Source organism: Hemiscyllium ocellatum, chromosome 16 (genome assembly GCF_020745735.1).
Source record: "Hemiscyllium ocellatum isolate sHemOce1 chromosome 16, sHemOce1.pat.X.cur, whole genome shotgun sequence".
Lineage (NCBI taxonomy): Eukaryota > Metazoa > Chordata > Chondrichthyes > Orectolobiformes > Hemiscylliidae > Hemiscyllium > Hemiscyllium ocellatum.
Window position 1 is genome coordinate 26933190 of NC_083416.1, and position 16279 is coordinate 26949468.

The 16279-nt window shown below is 38.6% G+C and overlaps 1 protein-coding gene across 2 annotated transcripts in view; it reads left to right on the top strand.

Moving 5' to 3' along the window:
- The window catches only part of nsg2 (neuronal vesicle trafficking associated 2), a 77111-nt gene extending 61142 nt beyond the window's left edge, over positions 1-15969 (top strand). For both annotated transcript variants that reach the window (XM_060836757.1, XM_060836758.1), the window contains exons 4-5: positions 7121-7231; positions 14965-15969. In XM_060836757.1, the coding sequence (XP_060692740.1) occupies positions 7121-7231; positions 14965-15168 (315 nt within the window). In that variant the 3' untranslated portion in view covers positions 15169-15969. The remainder of the gene's footprint in view (positions 1-7120; positions 7232-14964) is intronic.
- Positions 15970-16279: the final 310 nt, after the last annotated feature.

Sequence of the window (16279 nt, forward strand, 5' to 3'; positions counted from 1 at the left end):
TGTTTGGTAGTATTATTCACACATCTATTAACTATTCTTGTAAAATCTATATCGGAAATTGATATCTTAGCTTCTTTATGATGATGTATTTGTAATAGTTACAGGTTGGAGATGAAGTCCTAATGCATAAAAACACCTGCACTAACAGTTAATGTGGCATTTCACAGAGTGTACTTGTATTCCAAGAGCTTTAGAAATTGAAGAGGATTATCAGGAATTCAGTAACTCCCACCACTAATTTTTCTTCATAAATGGGCAGAACATGTTGGGGGTTATGTTCCTGAATTAGTAACATGCTTCAGCTATGTAGAATGTTTGCTAGGATTGCAGCTGCTGAAAATGCACCCCAACATTTCATTCTTTTTAAACAATGTTATCAAACATCTCTTTATTTTACTACAACAGTACAGAAAATTCAAAGAAGAATATTTTAAAACATTATAAAGCTAACTGAATGGCCCTATAAGGATTTGGCATCAATCTAGCTTAAGATTTCACTAGAATTTTTATTTGTTGATAATAAAGCCTCCTATGGTATTGCTGAATCAGATTTAATTCCATTTCAATTACTTGTTCCACTCAAGTCAATTACTTTGTTTGGTCTCCTGCACAGCATTGTGACTTCTGATTAACCCGATTCACAATGATTACCTCAACACCACTATTTAACAAATGGAGATTTTTGATAGCTACTCATATCTTTTAAAACTTACTTGATTATTCTTTATTAATTTTGAATCCTGCAATGGTGTTTGAGAAACTGGATAAACCCCCAAGTCTATAGCATCTGGTTTCCCATCTCCTATTACAGGGAATTTACAAAATAGCATGTCATTTTAAATTTTGCTAGCATTGTGTAAAACATTTTAAAACTTCCTTGCTAATTTATGATATTGATTTAACAGTGTTAAATTTCACATCAACATGACTTTATCATCTAACTCACTTAATTATAAGAACACCAATGGAAATATTTAAGGCAATATTGTCATTGGAATGCATTGATTGACTGCAGGATATTGGAAATAAGCTGCCTAAGACCATAGACACAGGAGCAGAAATAGGCCATTTGGCCCATCACGTCTGCTCCACCATTTAATCATGGCTGATAAGTTTTTCAAACCTATTCTCTTGATCCCCTTGACAATCAAGAACCTATCTATCTTTGTCTTAAATATACTCAAGTGAACTGGCCTCGGTGCTCTGTGGCAATTAATTCTACATATTCACCACTCTCAGGCTGAAGAAGTTTCTCCTTATTTTTGTTCTAAAGGGTCTTCCCTTTACTCTCAGGATATATCCTTGGATCCTTGTCTCTCTTACCAATGGAAACATCTTCCCAGTGTCCACTCTGATCAGGCTGTTCAGTATTTTGTAAGTTTCAGTTCGATCCCCCATTATTCTTCTAAACTTCATCGAATGAAAGACCTCAAATGACCTCATTTGTAAAGCCTTTCATTCTGGGACCATCCTCATGAACCTCCTCTGGACCTGCTCTAGACCAGTACATCCTTCCTGAGGTATGGGGCCTAAGATTGCTCACAATATTCTAAATGTAGTCTGACTAGAGTCTTATAAAGCCTCAGAAATACATCCCTGCTTTTATATTCTAGTCTTCTCGAAGTGAAAGACAACATTATATTTGCGTTCTAACTACTGTATCAACCTACAAGTTTACCTTGAGAGAATCTTGGACTAGAACTCCCAAGTTCCTTTGTGCTTCAGATTTCTGAATTTTCTCCCCATTTAGAAAACAGTCCATGTCTCTATTCTTCCTGCCAAAGTGCATGACCTCACACTTTCCCATTTTGTATTCCATCTGCCACTTCTTTGCTCACTCTCCTAACTTTTCTAAATCCTTCTGCAGTCTCCCAGTCTCCTCAATACTACCTGTCCCTGTACCTATCTTGACATCATCTGCAAACATAGCTAGAATGCCCTCAGTTCCTTCATCTAGACATTTAATCTATAAAGTCAAAAGTTGTGGTCCCAACACTGAACCTTGTGGAACACCACTTGTCACTGATTGATTGACCATCCTGAGATGGACCCTTTTATCCCCACTCTTTGCTTTCTGCCAGATAGCCAATCCTCAACCTTGCTAGTACCTTGCCTCTAATGCCATGATCCCTTATCTTACATGTCAGCCTCCTGTGTGGCACCTTGTCAAAGGCCTTCTGCAAGTACAGCTAGGTAATATCCATTGGTCTAACCTGCTTGTTACCTCCTCAAAGACTTCTTACAGATTTGTCAGACATGACCTCCCCTGATGAAACTATACTGACTTCGCCCTATTTTACCATGCACTTCCAAGTATTCAGAAATCTCATCCTTCAGAATGGACTCCAAATTCTTACCAATGACCCAGATCAGACCAATTGGCCTGTAATTTCCTGTCTTTTGCCTTACTCTCTTATGAAACAGGGGCATTACAATAGTGATTTCCCAGTCTTCTGGGACCCTTCCTGACTCCAGTGATACTTGAAAGATCACCACTAAAGCCTCCACTACCTCTTCAGCGATCTCCTTCACAACTCTGGGTGTAGTCCATCTGGTTCAGGGTATTTATCCAGTTTCACACTTTTCAGTTTCTCTAGCAGTTTCTCCTTGATGATGGTCTCCCCCACTCCCCTCTTCCCCCCAACTCTTCTGAATTTTTGGGATGTTCCTCATGTCTTCCACCATGAAGACTGGCACAAAATACTTATTCAGTTCCTCTGCATTTCTTTGTTCCCTGCTATTACTTCTCCAGCATCATTTTTCAGTGGTCCAATGTCCACTTTTGCCTCTCTTTTGCCTTTTATACATATATAAAGGAATTCTTGCAATCTCCTTTTATATTACTGGCTAGCTTACCCTCATTTTTAATCTTCTCTCTCCTTACTTTTTTCGTTGTCCTCTGTTGGTCTTTGTAGGCATCCCTATGCTCTGGCTTCCCATGATCCTTCGTCACATTATATGCTTTGTCTTCTGCTTTTATGTTGTTTCTGACTTCCCTTGTCAGCCATGGTTGCCTCATCCTCCATTTAGTATGCTGCTTTTTCTTAGGGATGAATTTTTTCTGTGTCTCCTGAATTACTTCCAGAAATTCCTGCTATTGCTGTTCCACTGCTTTTCCTGGTAGGATCCCTCTCCCAGTCAATTCTGGTCAGCTCCTCCCTCATGCTTCTGTAATCGGTTTTATTCAACTGTAAAGCTATTACGTCTGATTCCAAATTCTTCTCCTCAAATTACAGAGTATATTCTATCATATAATGCTCACTGCCTCCTAAAGTACCTTTATCTTAAGCTCCCTCACATGTCTGCCTCATTGCACAACCATAAATGCAGAATTGCCTATTTCCTTGTGAGCTCCACTACAAGCTACTCCAAAAATCTTGTCTCGTAGACATTTCACAAATTCTTTCTCTTGTGATGCACTACCATTTCCCAATCCACCTACATATTGAAATACCCCATGATCACTGTAACCTTGCCTTTCTTAAACACCTTTTCTATCTCCTGATGTATGCTGTGCCCAACTCTTGACTACTATTTGGAGGCCTGTACAATAACTCCCACTACATTTTGTTTTACTTTTGTGGTTTCTCAACTCTACCCACACAGATTCTACATCATCCAACCCTACTTCATTTCTTACTATTGATTTAATTTCATTCCTTACTACTTAGGCAACTCCACCCCCCTGCCCACTTGTCTTTTCGATAGGATGTATATCTTTGGATATTTCAATTTCAGTCCTGATCCCCTTGCAGCTACATTACCTTGGTGCCCCCCACGTCATACCTGCAATTTTGATCTGCGCCACAAGCTCACTTACCTTATTTTTTACACTGCATGCATTTAGATACAATACATTCAGGCTTGTATTAACTGTCCCTCTTCTCATTGTCATTCATTTATCCAGTGTGCTTGAAGTTTGATTTCTAACTCTTTCCAAACACTCTGTACTATTTGATGTTCTGGTAACTTTAATAATCTTTCCTGAGTCTTCCTTTCTTTTTTTAAATATTTTTCCATGCAGTTGAATTCACCCCCACAGATGTTAACCTCTTGCTTTGTTTCCCATTGACCATTATACTACTTGGAGTTTTACCCATCCCTTCCCCGCACATGCTAGTTTAAAGTCCTGTTGACCACCCTATTTACCCTTTTCGCTCAAACATTGGTCCCAGCTCAGTTCAGGTGAAGACTGTACCAATGCTACAGGTCCCCCTGTTTTAATACTGACATCAGTGCCCCCTGAAAAGGAACCCCTCTTTCCCGCACCACTCTTACAGCCATGTGTTTACTTCCCTTATTCTCATGTCCCTATGCTAATTTGCATGTGGCTCGGGCAATAATCCAGAGATTATAACCCTTGAGGATCTGTTCTTTAATTTGGTTCCTAGTTCCTGATAATCCCTAAATAAGTCCTCTTTCCTAGTCTTGCCTATGTTGTTTGTCCTGATGTGGACCACAACAACAGGATCCTTCATGATCTATAAGGGTGGCTCAGTGGCAAGCACTGCTGCCTCACAGTGCCAGGGATCCAGGTTCAATCCCAGCTGTGACTGTCTGTGTAGAGTTTACACATTCTCCCTGTGGGTGTCCTCCAGGTGCTCCGGTTTCTTCTCACAATCCAAAGATGTGCGGGTTAGGTGAATTGGCCATGTTAGTTGCCCATAGTGTTCAGGGATGTATAGGTTAGGTGCATTAGTTAGGGGTAAATGTAGAGTAATAGGGAAGTGGAATGGGTCTGGGTGGGTTACACTTCAGAGGGTTGGTGTGGACATGTTGGGCTAAATGGCCTGATTCCACACCGTAGGGATTCGATGAAAATAAGTGATAATGTTTCACATTGTGCTGTAAGTGCCATAGCTTGTTTTCTTCTTCCCCCACCATAAAGATGACTCTTTCCTCTGAATTCTGAACATGTTCTCCTATCCTTACCATTAAGCTAATTACCACGTCCCCTGATTCAAGATGAGTCAAAGGCAAGCAGGACAAGAGCAACATTAGGCATGCATGCCAAACAAGGCTAGCAACATGTGATTGAAGCAACCAACTGATAAGACGACATAGCTTTGATCGTATCATATCCAGTTGTAAATAGCAGCTGCCAATTAAACAATTAACTGAAGGAGGAGGATCGATAAACATTCCCATTGTCGATGATTGAGGATTTCACACATTAGTGCAAAAAAACCAGGCCTAAGCTTTCCATCCACCTTCAATCAGAAGTGGTGAGTAAATGATCTATATCGGCTTCCAGCTGAGGTCCCCAGCATCGTAGATGCTGGTCCACGTGATGTCAGGAACAGCTCAAGGTACCGGATACTGCAAAGACTATGGGCTCTGATAACATCTTGGCAAAGCATTGGAAACTTGTGCTCCAGATCTCCGCACCACCCTACACCTCTCTATCTTCCTTGAACACCAATTCCCTTCATCAATCCTTGGTTCACACCACTGTCCCTTCCAAATCCCCACCCCATCCGTACCTTCTGCTGCAACCGTAAAAATTGCAAAGCCTACCAATACACCATCTCCCTCATCTATATCCAGGGCCCAAACAGTCCTTTCAGGTGAAACAGAGGTTGACCTCTTTCTCCTCCAACCTAATTTACTGCATCCGGCTCTCCTGATGTGTTCTTCTCTACATCGGTGAGATGAAACATAAACTTAGGGAACGTTTCACTGAGCATCTCAGCCATAAGGGCCAGCCTGACCTCCCGGTCACTGCCCAGCTCAAATTTCCTTCCTACTCCCACTCCGACATGTCTATACTCAAGCCTCCTCCATTACCACAGTGAATCAGACTGCAATTTGGACGAATAGCACCTTATCGTTGCCTGAGCAGCCTACAGTCTGGAGGACTCAACATTAAGTTCTCCAATTTCAAATAAGCTTCCCACCCATTCCCCAACTCCCTTTTCAGACTCACCTCCTTCCTTCCATTCCACCTACAGAACCTTCCTTCCAGCTACCAATCTGATTCATCCCTCCCATCGACCAATTAGGTTGTATGTACCACTTGTGTTCACCTATCACTGCCTCATCATTCCGCCCTTCTACCTGCTCAAAATCCTCTTCCCAACCCCTATCTCCTTTATCTGCAGTTCCCCATACCCCTACGTCCAGTCCTGTAGAAGGGTTGACTTCTCACCTCCTGGCTTGCTGTGCTCTTTCAGTCTCCTGCTTGTCTACATCACACCTAGTTATGGCATTGAGCTGTTTGATTAACTGATGGAATCTGCTCAAGTATTGATGTTGTCAACTTTATTCTTACATTAAATTCTAAAATTAGATGATACTTTGTGACTAAACATAAACACAATTTCTTAAGCTAAACAATAAAACAGATAACATTTAGGGGAGGCAATGGTATAGGGCAATATCACAAGACAATTAATCCAGAGACCCAGGTTCTGGGAACCTGAGTTTGAATCCCACATGGTATATGGTGGAATTTGAATTCAATCAAAATCTAGAATTAAGAGTCTAATGATAACCATGCAGGCATTATCACATAGGAGAAAGTGAAGACCGCAGATGCTGGAGATCTGAGTCAAGAGAGCCATTATCACTCGTCAGGAAAAAGCCATTTGGTTCACTACTGTCCTGTGGTTGACTCTCAGTTAGGGATCAGCACTAAATGAAGGCCTAGACGGTGATGTCCACATCGAGTGAATGAATTAAAAAAAGAAAAGATAGCGGTTAACTTGTTAACACTTACGTAATATTTTTAAGTACACAAATCTTTACATACCCTACAGCAAAAATTATTTTCTTGAAAAAATCATTCTATAAAAAGTTGTTCCACAGCATAATACTGCTTACTGATATAAATGGGAGTAAACAGAGTCTGGTTTGCCAGTCAAGATCTCAAATATTGTAAAATATGAAAAGGCAGTCTGTTATTGGATATGTTTGAATTGTGGTGATAAATGTTAATAATTACTGTTGAATGGTTATTTGGCGCTTGGGAGATCTTTGCATTGAACAATTTACAAAATGGATGTATATGCATCAGAAAAACTGTTAAAACATTGAACAAAATTATTTGATATTTATGAACATAGCATACATAAGAAGAAACTCAAAATTGATCTTTTGGGTTTTATATTTTGTGTTACAGGTCACTATTCTCATTTTTCTTGCACTTGCATTTCTTGCTTGTATTGTGTTCCTTGTGGTATACAAAGCCTTCACCTATGATCACAGTTGCCCAGATGGATTTGTGTATAAGGTAAGGAATGAGGAAAAAAAATACATCTTCTATGAAAGTTCTGAATTTGTGTAATACCTAACTAGTCTAATTTTGATCTAATAACTGCTTTGCTAATAACAATAAATTCAATAGCTAGTCATTTGTCATAATTGTGATTACATTATTTACTGACTCAAATGTGACATTACATAGGCATATTAATGTGAATTTTATTAGAGCAGCTTGTATCATTAGGTTTTGCCCACCAGTGAAAATTAGAAAGGAAATATAGGGTGAGATTCCACGTATGAGTGTTAATTTCATTTGTATATTTTTCTTGACAAAATACATTTTCAGTGAAGTAAATGCAATCATAGACAAATTTGACTTTGTTTATAAAGAGGTTTTAATGTCTTGAAAATAGCATAATGGCAATCAGATATGTCCACAGTGTAGTCAGTGAATGGTGATATTATATAGCTCATTTAACCTATTTTAGTTTTCAAGTGTTGCAATTTTAAAAAAGAATCAGCAACAAAGCTTTAGTTTGAAACAAGATCAACGTTTTGTTTATTTTACAACTGTTGCTGGAGGTAAGTAAAAAAAAAGCTCGTACAGTTATTGGTTATCACACAGATGTAAAGATTAGAATAGATACGAGTAAAGGACACTTATAAAATTGAAAGTTAGTTCAGTCCATTATCATCGTGGCCTGTTACTGGTGAGTAGATTCTCTTCCTGAGGAGCGAGTTAAAAATTTGAAGACAGAATTCAATAGACGCAATGGCTTCTGTAGTTGCACAGAACAGATGGACTCAGTAGTAGAGCAGACTTTGAGAGGGAGGAATAGATTAGTTCTGCTGATTATTGCTGATTAGTTCTGTGACTATGGTACTTTCAGAATGCCTGGACTATTTCAAAAAAGCTGTATTGACTTTTGATGGCCTTTCTCCTTAAGATGGGCATTCTTTTCTCTGGAGATGTTGTCTATCAGACCTTCCTGCAGAATGATGTATCTCTGTGTAATACTGATGAAATGCAATATAGCTACTTGGTTAAATTTTGATAGATCATTGTCTTACCAAGCAGTGCCAAATTTGCTAGAATTCTGTGTCTGGGTTCTTTCAGTCTTCTACTATGTCAGAAGTTTTTGAATTAAGAACTCTTTATGTGTTGTCCAAAAGGTACTCAAATTCTAAACATTTTGCTTTGTGATTGCTATTGAGGTAACACCTCTGCTGCTCTGTCTTTCTGAATGAAATTAATCAGAAAGACCTCACGTGACTCTTGGGAGCCAGCTTTTTCAGTCCACAAGCATGCCTTTACATAATCTGAAAATATACAGTATCTCCACCAAAGGTTCCCAGGATCAAATCCAAAAGGGCATTTTACCTCTCCAAAAAAAAACTAAACATTCCTCCAGCCCTCATCCCTTACACCTCTCAACCTCAACACACTTCATCCCAAATGCATGCCTGCTTCTGCCTATCCCCACGTCCTCTGTCCATCCACTGACCTTCTCAAACCCCTATGCCAACATTGTACCTTTATTTCTCTTTACACCAACCATACCAATGCATTGAGTATCCTGGACTAGTGCAGCTAAATATTCTATATTTTTGACAACATCAGGAAACAGTACTCACTTGATTGGCACCCCGTGCATTCACTCTCTCCAGCATTGATGTGCAAGTAACAGTGTATCCTATCTACCAGATGCAATACATCAAATCACCAAGGCTTAGACAGCACCTTCCAAACCCACAACCTTTACCACCTAGAAAGAGAATTACAGCAGGTACATAGGAACAAGATCTTCTGCAAGATCCCCTCCAAATCATGGTGACTTGGAATTATATCGCCTTTCATTCATTATTTCTGTCTCAAAGTCATGCAACTTCATCCCAATACCATAGGTGTCCCTGCACCCTAAGGAAAGGAGTACCAGGATTTTGTCCTTGTGAAATGAAAGAACATCATTATATTGCTCCAGCTGAGAATGAAATGGAGCTTAGAGGGGAACTTCCAGATGATTTTCTTGATGGTAGAGATTGTAGATTTAGAAGGTCCTGCTGAAGGAGGCTTTATTAGGCTATGTGCTACAATGCATCTTGTGTATGTTACACACACTGCTGCAATCGTACATTGGGCTACTTATGTGAGCTGCTTAGTTTTGGATTGTCTTACCCTTCTTGAGTATGTGGCACACATATTAATCCCCACTTAACACAAGCCTAAATATTGTCCCAGTCTTGCTACATAGGAAAACAGACTGCTTGAATATTTAAAGTAATATCATGCCCATTTTCCTATGAGGCTCCTCTGAGGAATTGGTAGTCCTACATAGAGACATCTGAAATCAAGGAATCCAATTGTATTTCTTGCCATCCAGCAGTCACTTTCACTCTTGCTTGTGCTGTTGGAATAAAACTTGGAGACTGAGCTGGCAGAACATAACCTACACTGGCTCCCTGTAAAGCATTGCCCCAATTTTAAAATTCTCATCCTTGCTTTCAGGTCCCTCCTTGGCCTGGTCCTTCCCTATCTCTAATCTTCGACAGCCCTAGAATTCTCCGAGATATGTGCGCTCCTCTATTTTTGGCTTCTTGAATATCCATAATTTTAATTACATCATCATTGGTCCCTGCACCTTTTAAGCTGCCTTGACCTCCGAAGTCGAGAATTCCAACTGTAAACCATCCCATCGATCTATCTAGTTTTTCCAATTTAAAAAGCTCCTTAATATGTACTGTTAGGAGGACTAAACCAATGAGGCTATGGAGTGACTTGAAATCAAAGATGAGAATTTAAAACAAAGTTAATTCTTACTTGGAGCCAGCATAGGTGAAGGGACTTCTACTCAGTAAGTTCAGGGGCAGTAGAATTTTGGTTTACCTCAAATTTATGAATGTGGGAAACTGTCCAGGAGTGCATTTGAATAGTCAAGGTAGCAATGAAAAATATATTGACTCCATCTAGGTTGAATGATTAAATATTTGTGTAATGTGCTGGGTTAATGTTTTCTTTCTCTTCCTGTTTTTTTTAAAAATAGTATTTCATGTGCACACACATTTCACTAGTTACTTTAGATTTTGTGTATTAGTTTGCCAATATGCTCTTTCCAAATTTTGAAGATCATAGGATCATATGACCACTACGGTGGTCATAACTCACCTTTGCCAGTTAGTCATTCACCATAACCAGAGTCAAGTGTGAAACTGGGCTATTGTATCCCATACAAAACTAGAGTCACAGAAATATATAACATGGAAACAGATCTTTTGGTCCAACTCATCTATGCTGACCAGACATCCTAAATAAATGTAGTCCCATTTGCCAGCATTAAACCCTTACCCCTCTAAACCCTTCCTAATCATATAGTCTTCCAGATGCCATTTAATTGCTGTAATTGTTACCAGCCTCCACCACTTCCACTGGCAATTAATTCTATCATACACACACCATCCTCTGCGTGCAACATTTGTCTCGTAAGTCCCTTTTTAAATCCTTCCCTTCTAGTTTTAGACTCCACCACCCTAGACAAGAGACCTTGTCTATTTACCCTATCCATGCCCCTCATGATTTCTTAAACATCTATTAGGTTACCTTCACCCTATGACTCTACAGGGAAAACAGCCTCAATCTATTCAGCCTCTCCTGATAGCTCAAATCCTCCAACCCGGGCAACATCCTTGTAAATATTTTCTGAACCTTTTCAAGTTTCACAACATCCTTCCTAAAGTAGGGAGACCACAATTGCATACAGTATTCCAATAGTGGCCTAACCAATGTCCTGTACAGCTGCCACATGACCTCCCAACTCCTATACTCAATGCACTGTCCAATAAAGGCAAGCATAACAAACATGATCTTAACTTTCCAATAAAGGCAAGCATAACAAACATGATCTTAACTTTCCAATACACTTGTGATTCCACTTTCAAGGAACTGTGAACCTGCACTCCAAGGTCTCTGTTCAGCAACACTCTCCAGGACCTTACATTAAGTATAGAAGTCCTGCCCAGATTTGCTTTTCCAAAATGCAGCACCTCATATTTATCTAAATTAAACTCCATCTGCCACTCCTCGATCCATTGGTCCAACTGATCAAGATCCCGTTGTACGCTGAGGTAACCTGCTTTGTACCCAAATTGCAGGTGTAGTGGACAGCAATCTGCAAACTTACTAATCATACTTCCTATGTTCACATCCAACTCATTTATATAAATGAGTTACAGCTTTTGCAGTGGACCCAGCACCAATCCTTGTGGTACACCATTGGACACAGACCTCCAACCTGAAGAGCAACCCTCCACCATGACCCTGTCTTTACCCTCGAGCCAGTTCTGTATCCAAATAACTAGTTCTCCCTCTATTCCGTGTGATTTAACCTTGCTAACCAGTCTACCATGGGAAACCTTGTCAAACCATACTGAAGTCCAAACAGATCACGTCCACTTCTCTGCCCTCAACCTTTTTTGTTACTTCTTCAAATAAAGTCAATCAAGTTAGTGAGACACTATTTCCCACACACACAGCCATGTTGACTATCCTTAATCAGTCCTCACCTTTCCAAATACATGTAAATCCTATCCCTCAGGATTCCCTCCAACATGCCAGTCTCACAGGCATATAGTTCCCTGGTGTTCGTTTACTACTTTTCTTAAATTGTGGCACCACATTAGCAAACCTCCAGCCTTCCGGCACCTCATCCATGGCTAGCAATGATACAAATATCTCAGCAACGGGCCCAGAAATCACTTTCCTAGTCCCTCAGAGTTCCAACATATACCTGATTAGGTCCCATGGATTGATCCACCATTATGCATTTAAAGATGTCTTCCCTAAGTGCAGCTGCAATGTTATCCCTAATCAAAAAATGCCAAACCCCCCCCCCCCCCCCCCCCAGAAAATAGCACATTGTCTTACTGCTCTAAAAATACTACTCCGGCTAGCTGAGTACCTGTAGATAGATCGCAATAAAAACATATTCAAAAATAACTCACTCTATTCACTATTGTAGATTTACAAAAACAAGTAAGATTACACTTTAAAACTAGCCACTTAAGTGCTCCCCTGCTGTGAGCTCTACCGTGCCAGTTTCTCCAAAGTCAGTGAATTTTGCTGTTAGTTTATTTTTCTTAGAGTGAACTCTGATGTCCAGAGACACTTGAAAATGGACAGCAGTGTCAGCAGCTGTGTAGGCTACTGCTTGATCTGACGGCAGTGGAGAATTCTTTCTCTAATTGAATCACTGATCATCTGGTCATTGCCCTTTGACAGTCTTCCTTCTTTTTAAAATGCCATTGTTTTGATTCTTTTCCCCCCAAAGTTCCTAAACAATGCAATGCAACAGCTTATAAAACGGTAATTACTGCTCTTAGTATTGGAGGAAATCAGCTCCAACATTAAAAGTAACTTAAGAAAAAGAAGCAGCTCTTACAGCCAGAATTTTATTGTGACCTCCATCTTGAATTACCCAGAATCCCTTCTTTGATGAATAAAGTATGGTGTAATTGCTCAGCCAATAGCTGATAGTTACTTCCTTATCAGTAAAACTATCATTTTAAAATGTTTATATTTAAAAAAGATATAAGTCAAACATTTTCCGATATTTGTTTTTTATATATTTAACATTCTATTCATAATTATATAATTGAATATAGAACACAGCTGCCTAACTGCCGGATCATCAGCTCAAACATTTTTTAATTCAGTAGTTTACCTCATGCTGATTCAAAGCAATTATATGCTACACTTCTCATATGCTTAATCACATTTAATTCTTGTTAATTTTACATCATTGAATTATGCCATTCTAGATTAAACTAGCCTGTAAATTCAGCAATGTTATTTAACTGAATGAAGCTATGCTGTCACACCCAGTGGCTGTGGGAATATATTAGAAAACAAAAATATGCAACACAGTTTTCCCAAGTGTGCACAATTCCATTTTTGGACTGCAAATTGAGTAATAGAATAATTTGTGCAGAAATTTTGGTTTTTCTTTGACCATAATTAAGTGAATTTTCACATCTCTAGTCTTTCTTGCTCTGAATAGCATCAAAATGTAATAACTTGCCCATTAAATTACTGAAAATAAAATTGCATTATACCATATATATGCAGAGTTTAGAAATGTAGTGACTCAATTGTTGTGCTGTTGATGTCATAAGTTAAAATTTCATCATGTGTTGTGAATTTGGATTAAGTAAATGTACTCATTTGAAGACTATAACTAGAGGAAACCTCCAACAAAGTTGTCAGATTATTATAATATCCCTGGTGAGTCACTGTTATCCTTAAGTGAAGGAAACTTCCTCAAAACTAACTCAGTATTCTCAATAGTACTCATTAAAAGAATCAGTGATTCACCACAAACTTTAAGGACAATTGGGATGTACAGTAAATGCTGTCTTGCTAATCTTGTTCATCTCCCCAAGATGGTATGGTAAAAAAAAGGACTGCTAACTAATATACAACTGCAATGACCCTTGCAGCTGAGTTTGGATGAGATCAAATCTACTCAAATTCCTCTAAATAATGGAATGTTTGAGTACCAGTGTAATACCTAGTATAAACTCTACCAAATGAAACCAGTGTCACTTGTTGTGGCCATTTCACTTGTGTGAAACCATGTAAATTTGACCAATAAAATGCTGCAAGGTTGTTTTAGGGATTACTCAACCATAAGAAAGGTCTCCATTTAGATTGGAACGTTGCAATTTGTTCTGTATTCTTGCTGCCATCATTCACTCATATCATGAGGTAAAAGCAGGATTGAGAATTCCCTGGTTCTTTCAGTACAGGAATCTTTCATAGCATCAATCTTCAGAGCCATCCAACTGTTTAGATGTTTCTTTTCCCATTTTTTCCTCACCAATGTTTTGTCCTGAAAATAGTGACCTCTTGTTGAACTGTAGTTCCATTTGAATCAGACATCCTGGCCTCCTCCCACCCTATCTTCTACATATAAACCGACATTTTCCTAGCTACAGTCAGTTCTGAGGAGGGATCCTGGACGCCAAACATTAACTCTGCTTCCTCTTCACAGATGCTGCCAGACCTGCTCAGCTTTCCCAGCAATTTCTGTGTTTATTTCTAATTTACAGCCTCTGCATTTCTTTTGCTTTTCATCCTAGCATATCTCACTGAATTGCTCCTTGTTCAGAATATTGACTGTGTGCATTATTGAGTAACTCATATGTAGGAGTTATCACAATCAAATTAGTTGCAATTTTCAAAGTGATGCTGAAATGTTGCAACTAATTTTTGACTCATTTCCCTTTCCCAAATCTAGGAAATTGCTGCATCCATTCTTTTGTCCTAGCTGATAGGAACTAGCTGATGGAGTGAATCTAGGGCTTGCCTGTTCTAGGTGGTTCATCAATTCACTAAATAAGCATTCTGAGCCAAAGGAGAAAGGGCGCTTTCTTATTATAGTTACTGTTAAATATCATTTGCTATTTTAGAAACAGCTGTTCAAGGTAAATTTAAATAAAATATTGAATTACATTTTGTGTAAAGCATTACATAACATGCAAACAGACAAAATGAGTACAAGCAAAGTTACAGAGATGAAAAAAAGCAAAATATTGCACCAACAGTTGTTCATCAACAATACGAAACGGAAACTTTTTGACAATATATCATGTCCAAATTCTGAATCACCATTGTTTTTATTGTATAGATAGGGAAAAAACATTCCACTCAATCATATAGATTTATTTTATTTCCAGCCTAATTGGTTATCACTTTTTATTTCCTGATAGCATAAACGCTGTATACCAGCATCTCTTGAAGCCTACTATTCAGCACAAGACTCTACTTCTCGAGGGCGATTCTACACAGTCATCAGTCATTACAGCCTGGCTAAACAAACTACTTCCCGGTCAGTTTCTCCATGGCTGCCTGCTGCATCAGTTGAGAAACCAGCAGAACATGATTCAAAATCCTCAAGCAGTGACAGTCACTGAACAACTTCTCTGGGCGTGACGTTTTTTTCAAAACATAAAACTAATTGAAAGGTGTTAAGGTTGCTAATAATGGACTGTTGTTTCAGTTCCAAAACAAAGCAGTATTTGGATTATATGATAGTTGTTTCTTTTGTCCCTTGTCCTTGTTGATTTGTAATTGATTCTGAAGTTTTTTTGTACAAAGGCATGTTTGGTGTTGCTGCACTTCACATTATAAACACATTTTTAAATAGGCTACATGTCTTTAATGAATTTGTTTAATTGAATTTCAGAAATAGCCTTCATGGTGTTCAGTGAGCTCTCTCCCGAAGACAAGTTAGTGCACATTTGTTCATTTTTTAAGTAGAGCATTTCCTGCATGAGCAGTTTATGTGCATGAAATTTTGCACGTTTGGCTGACGTGTACAGTTATAATCATATGATGTTGTCACCCTCAGTGGCTGCACTTTTTTAGAAATAAAACAGATAAGACAAGGTTATGTACTTTAGCCATTGGCTGAAGAGCAGTTGATAAACTATAGTTCTCCTACAACTGCAGATACTTGAGTGCTCTGTAGTTCCTGCATACTACAATAATGCTTATACTTGGAAAAGGATAGAGTGGTTGACTGCTGTACATATGAATTCTTGATATTAAGGATGCAGTATGGGGATTTGTACATTAGATTTCACATGAATTATCAGATTTGTAGCTGAAGCTTAGTAGAGAATTGTAATGATTAGTAATTAACACAAGTGCAGAGTCATCTTTCTCATGTTTTCATATGTATTATTACATTGTCAATTGTGTTGATTTTCAGCTAATGTAAAAAAAAGGAATAATTTATAACTCCTTGTGGTGTATTTTTGTCACTATCTAGCAGAAACTAAAGTATTTTTGGTTGTGTTTCTTGGGATTTTTCCGATAAAGAAATAAAGCTAGATGTGTCTGACGTTTTCAATAGTTATTTTTCATTTTTGATGTCTTTCTGATCACAAAAAAAACAAAACAAGCAAACAACTTATTATCCATTTTCACCAGCTTTGATCTTAACACCTTTTACAGTTCTCCCAAAGTATTATGGTATTGTCATAATATACATTTTGGCCACATCATTTATTATATATCTGC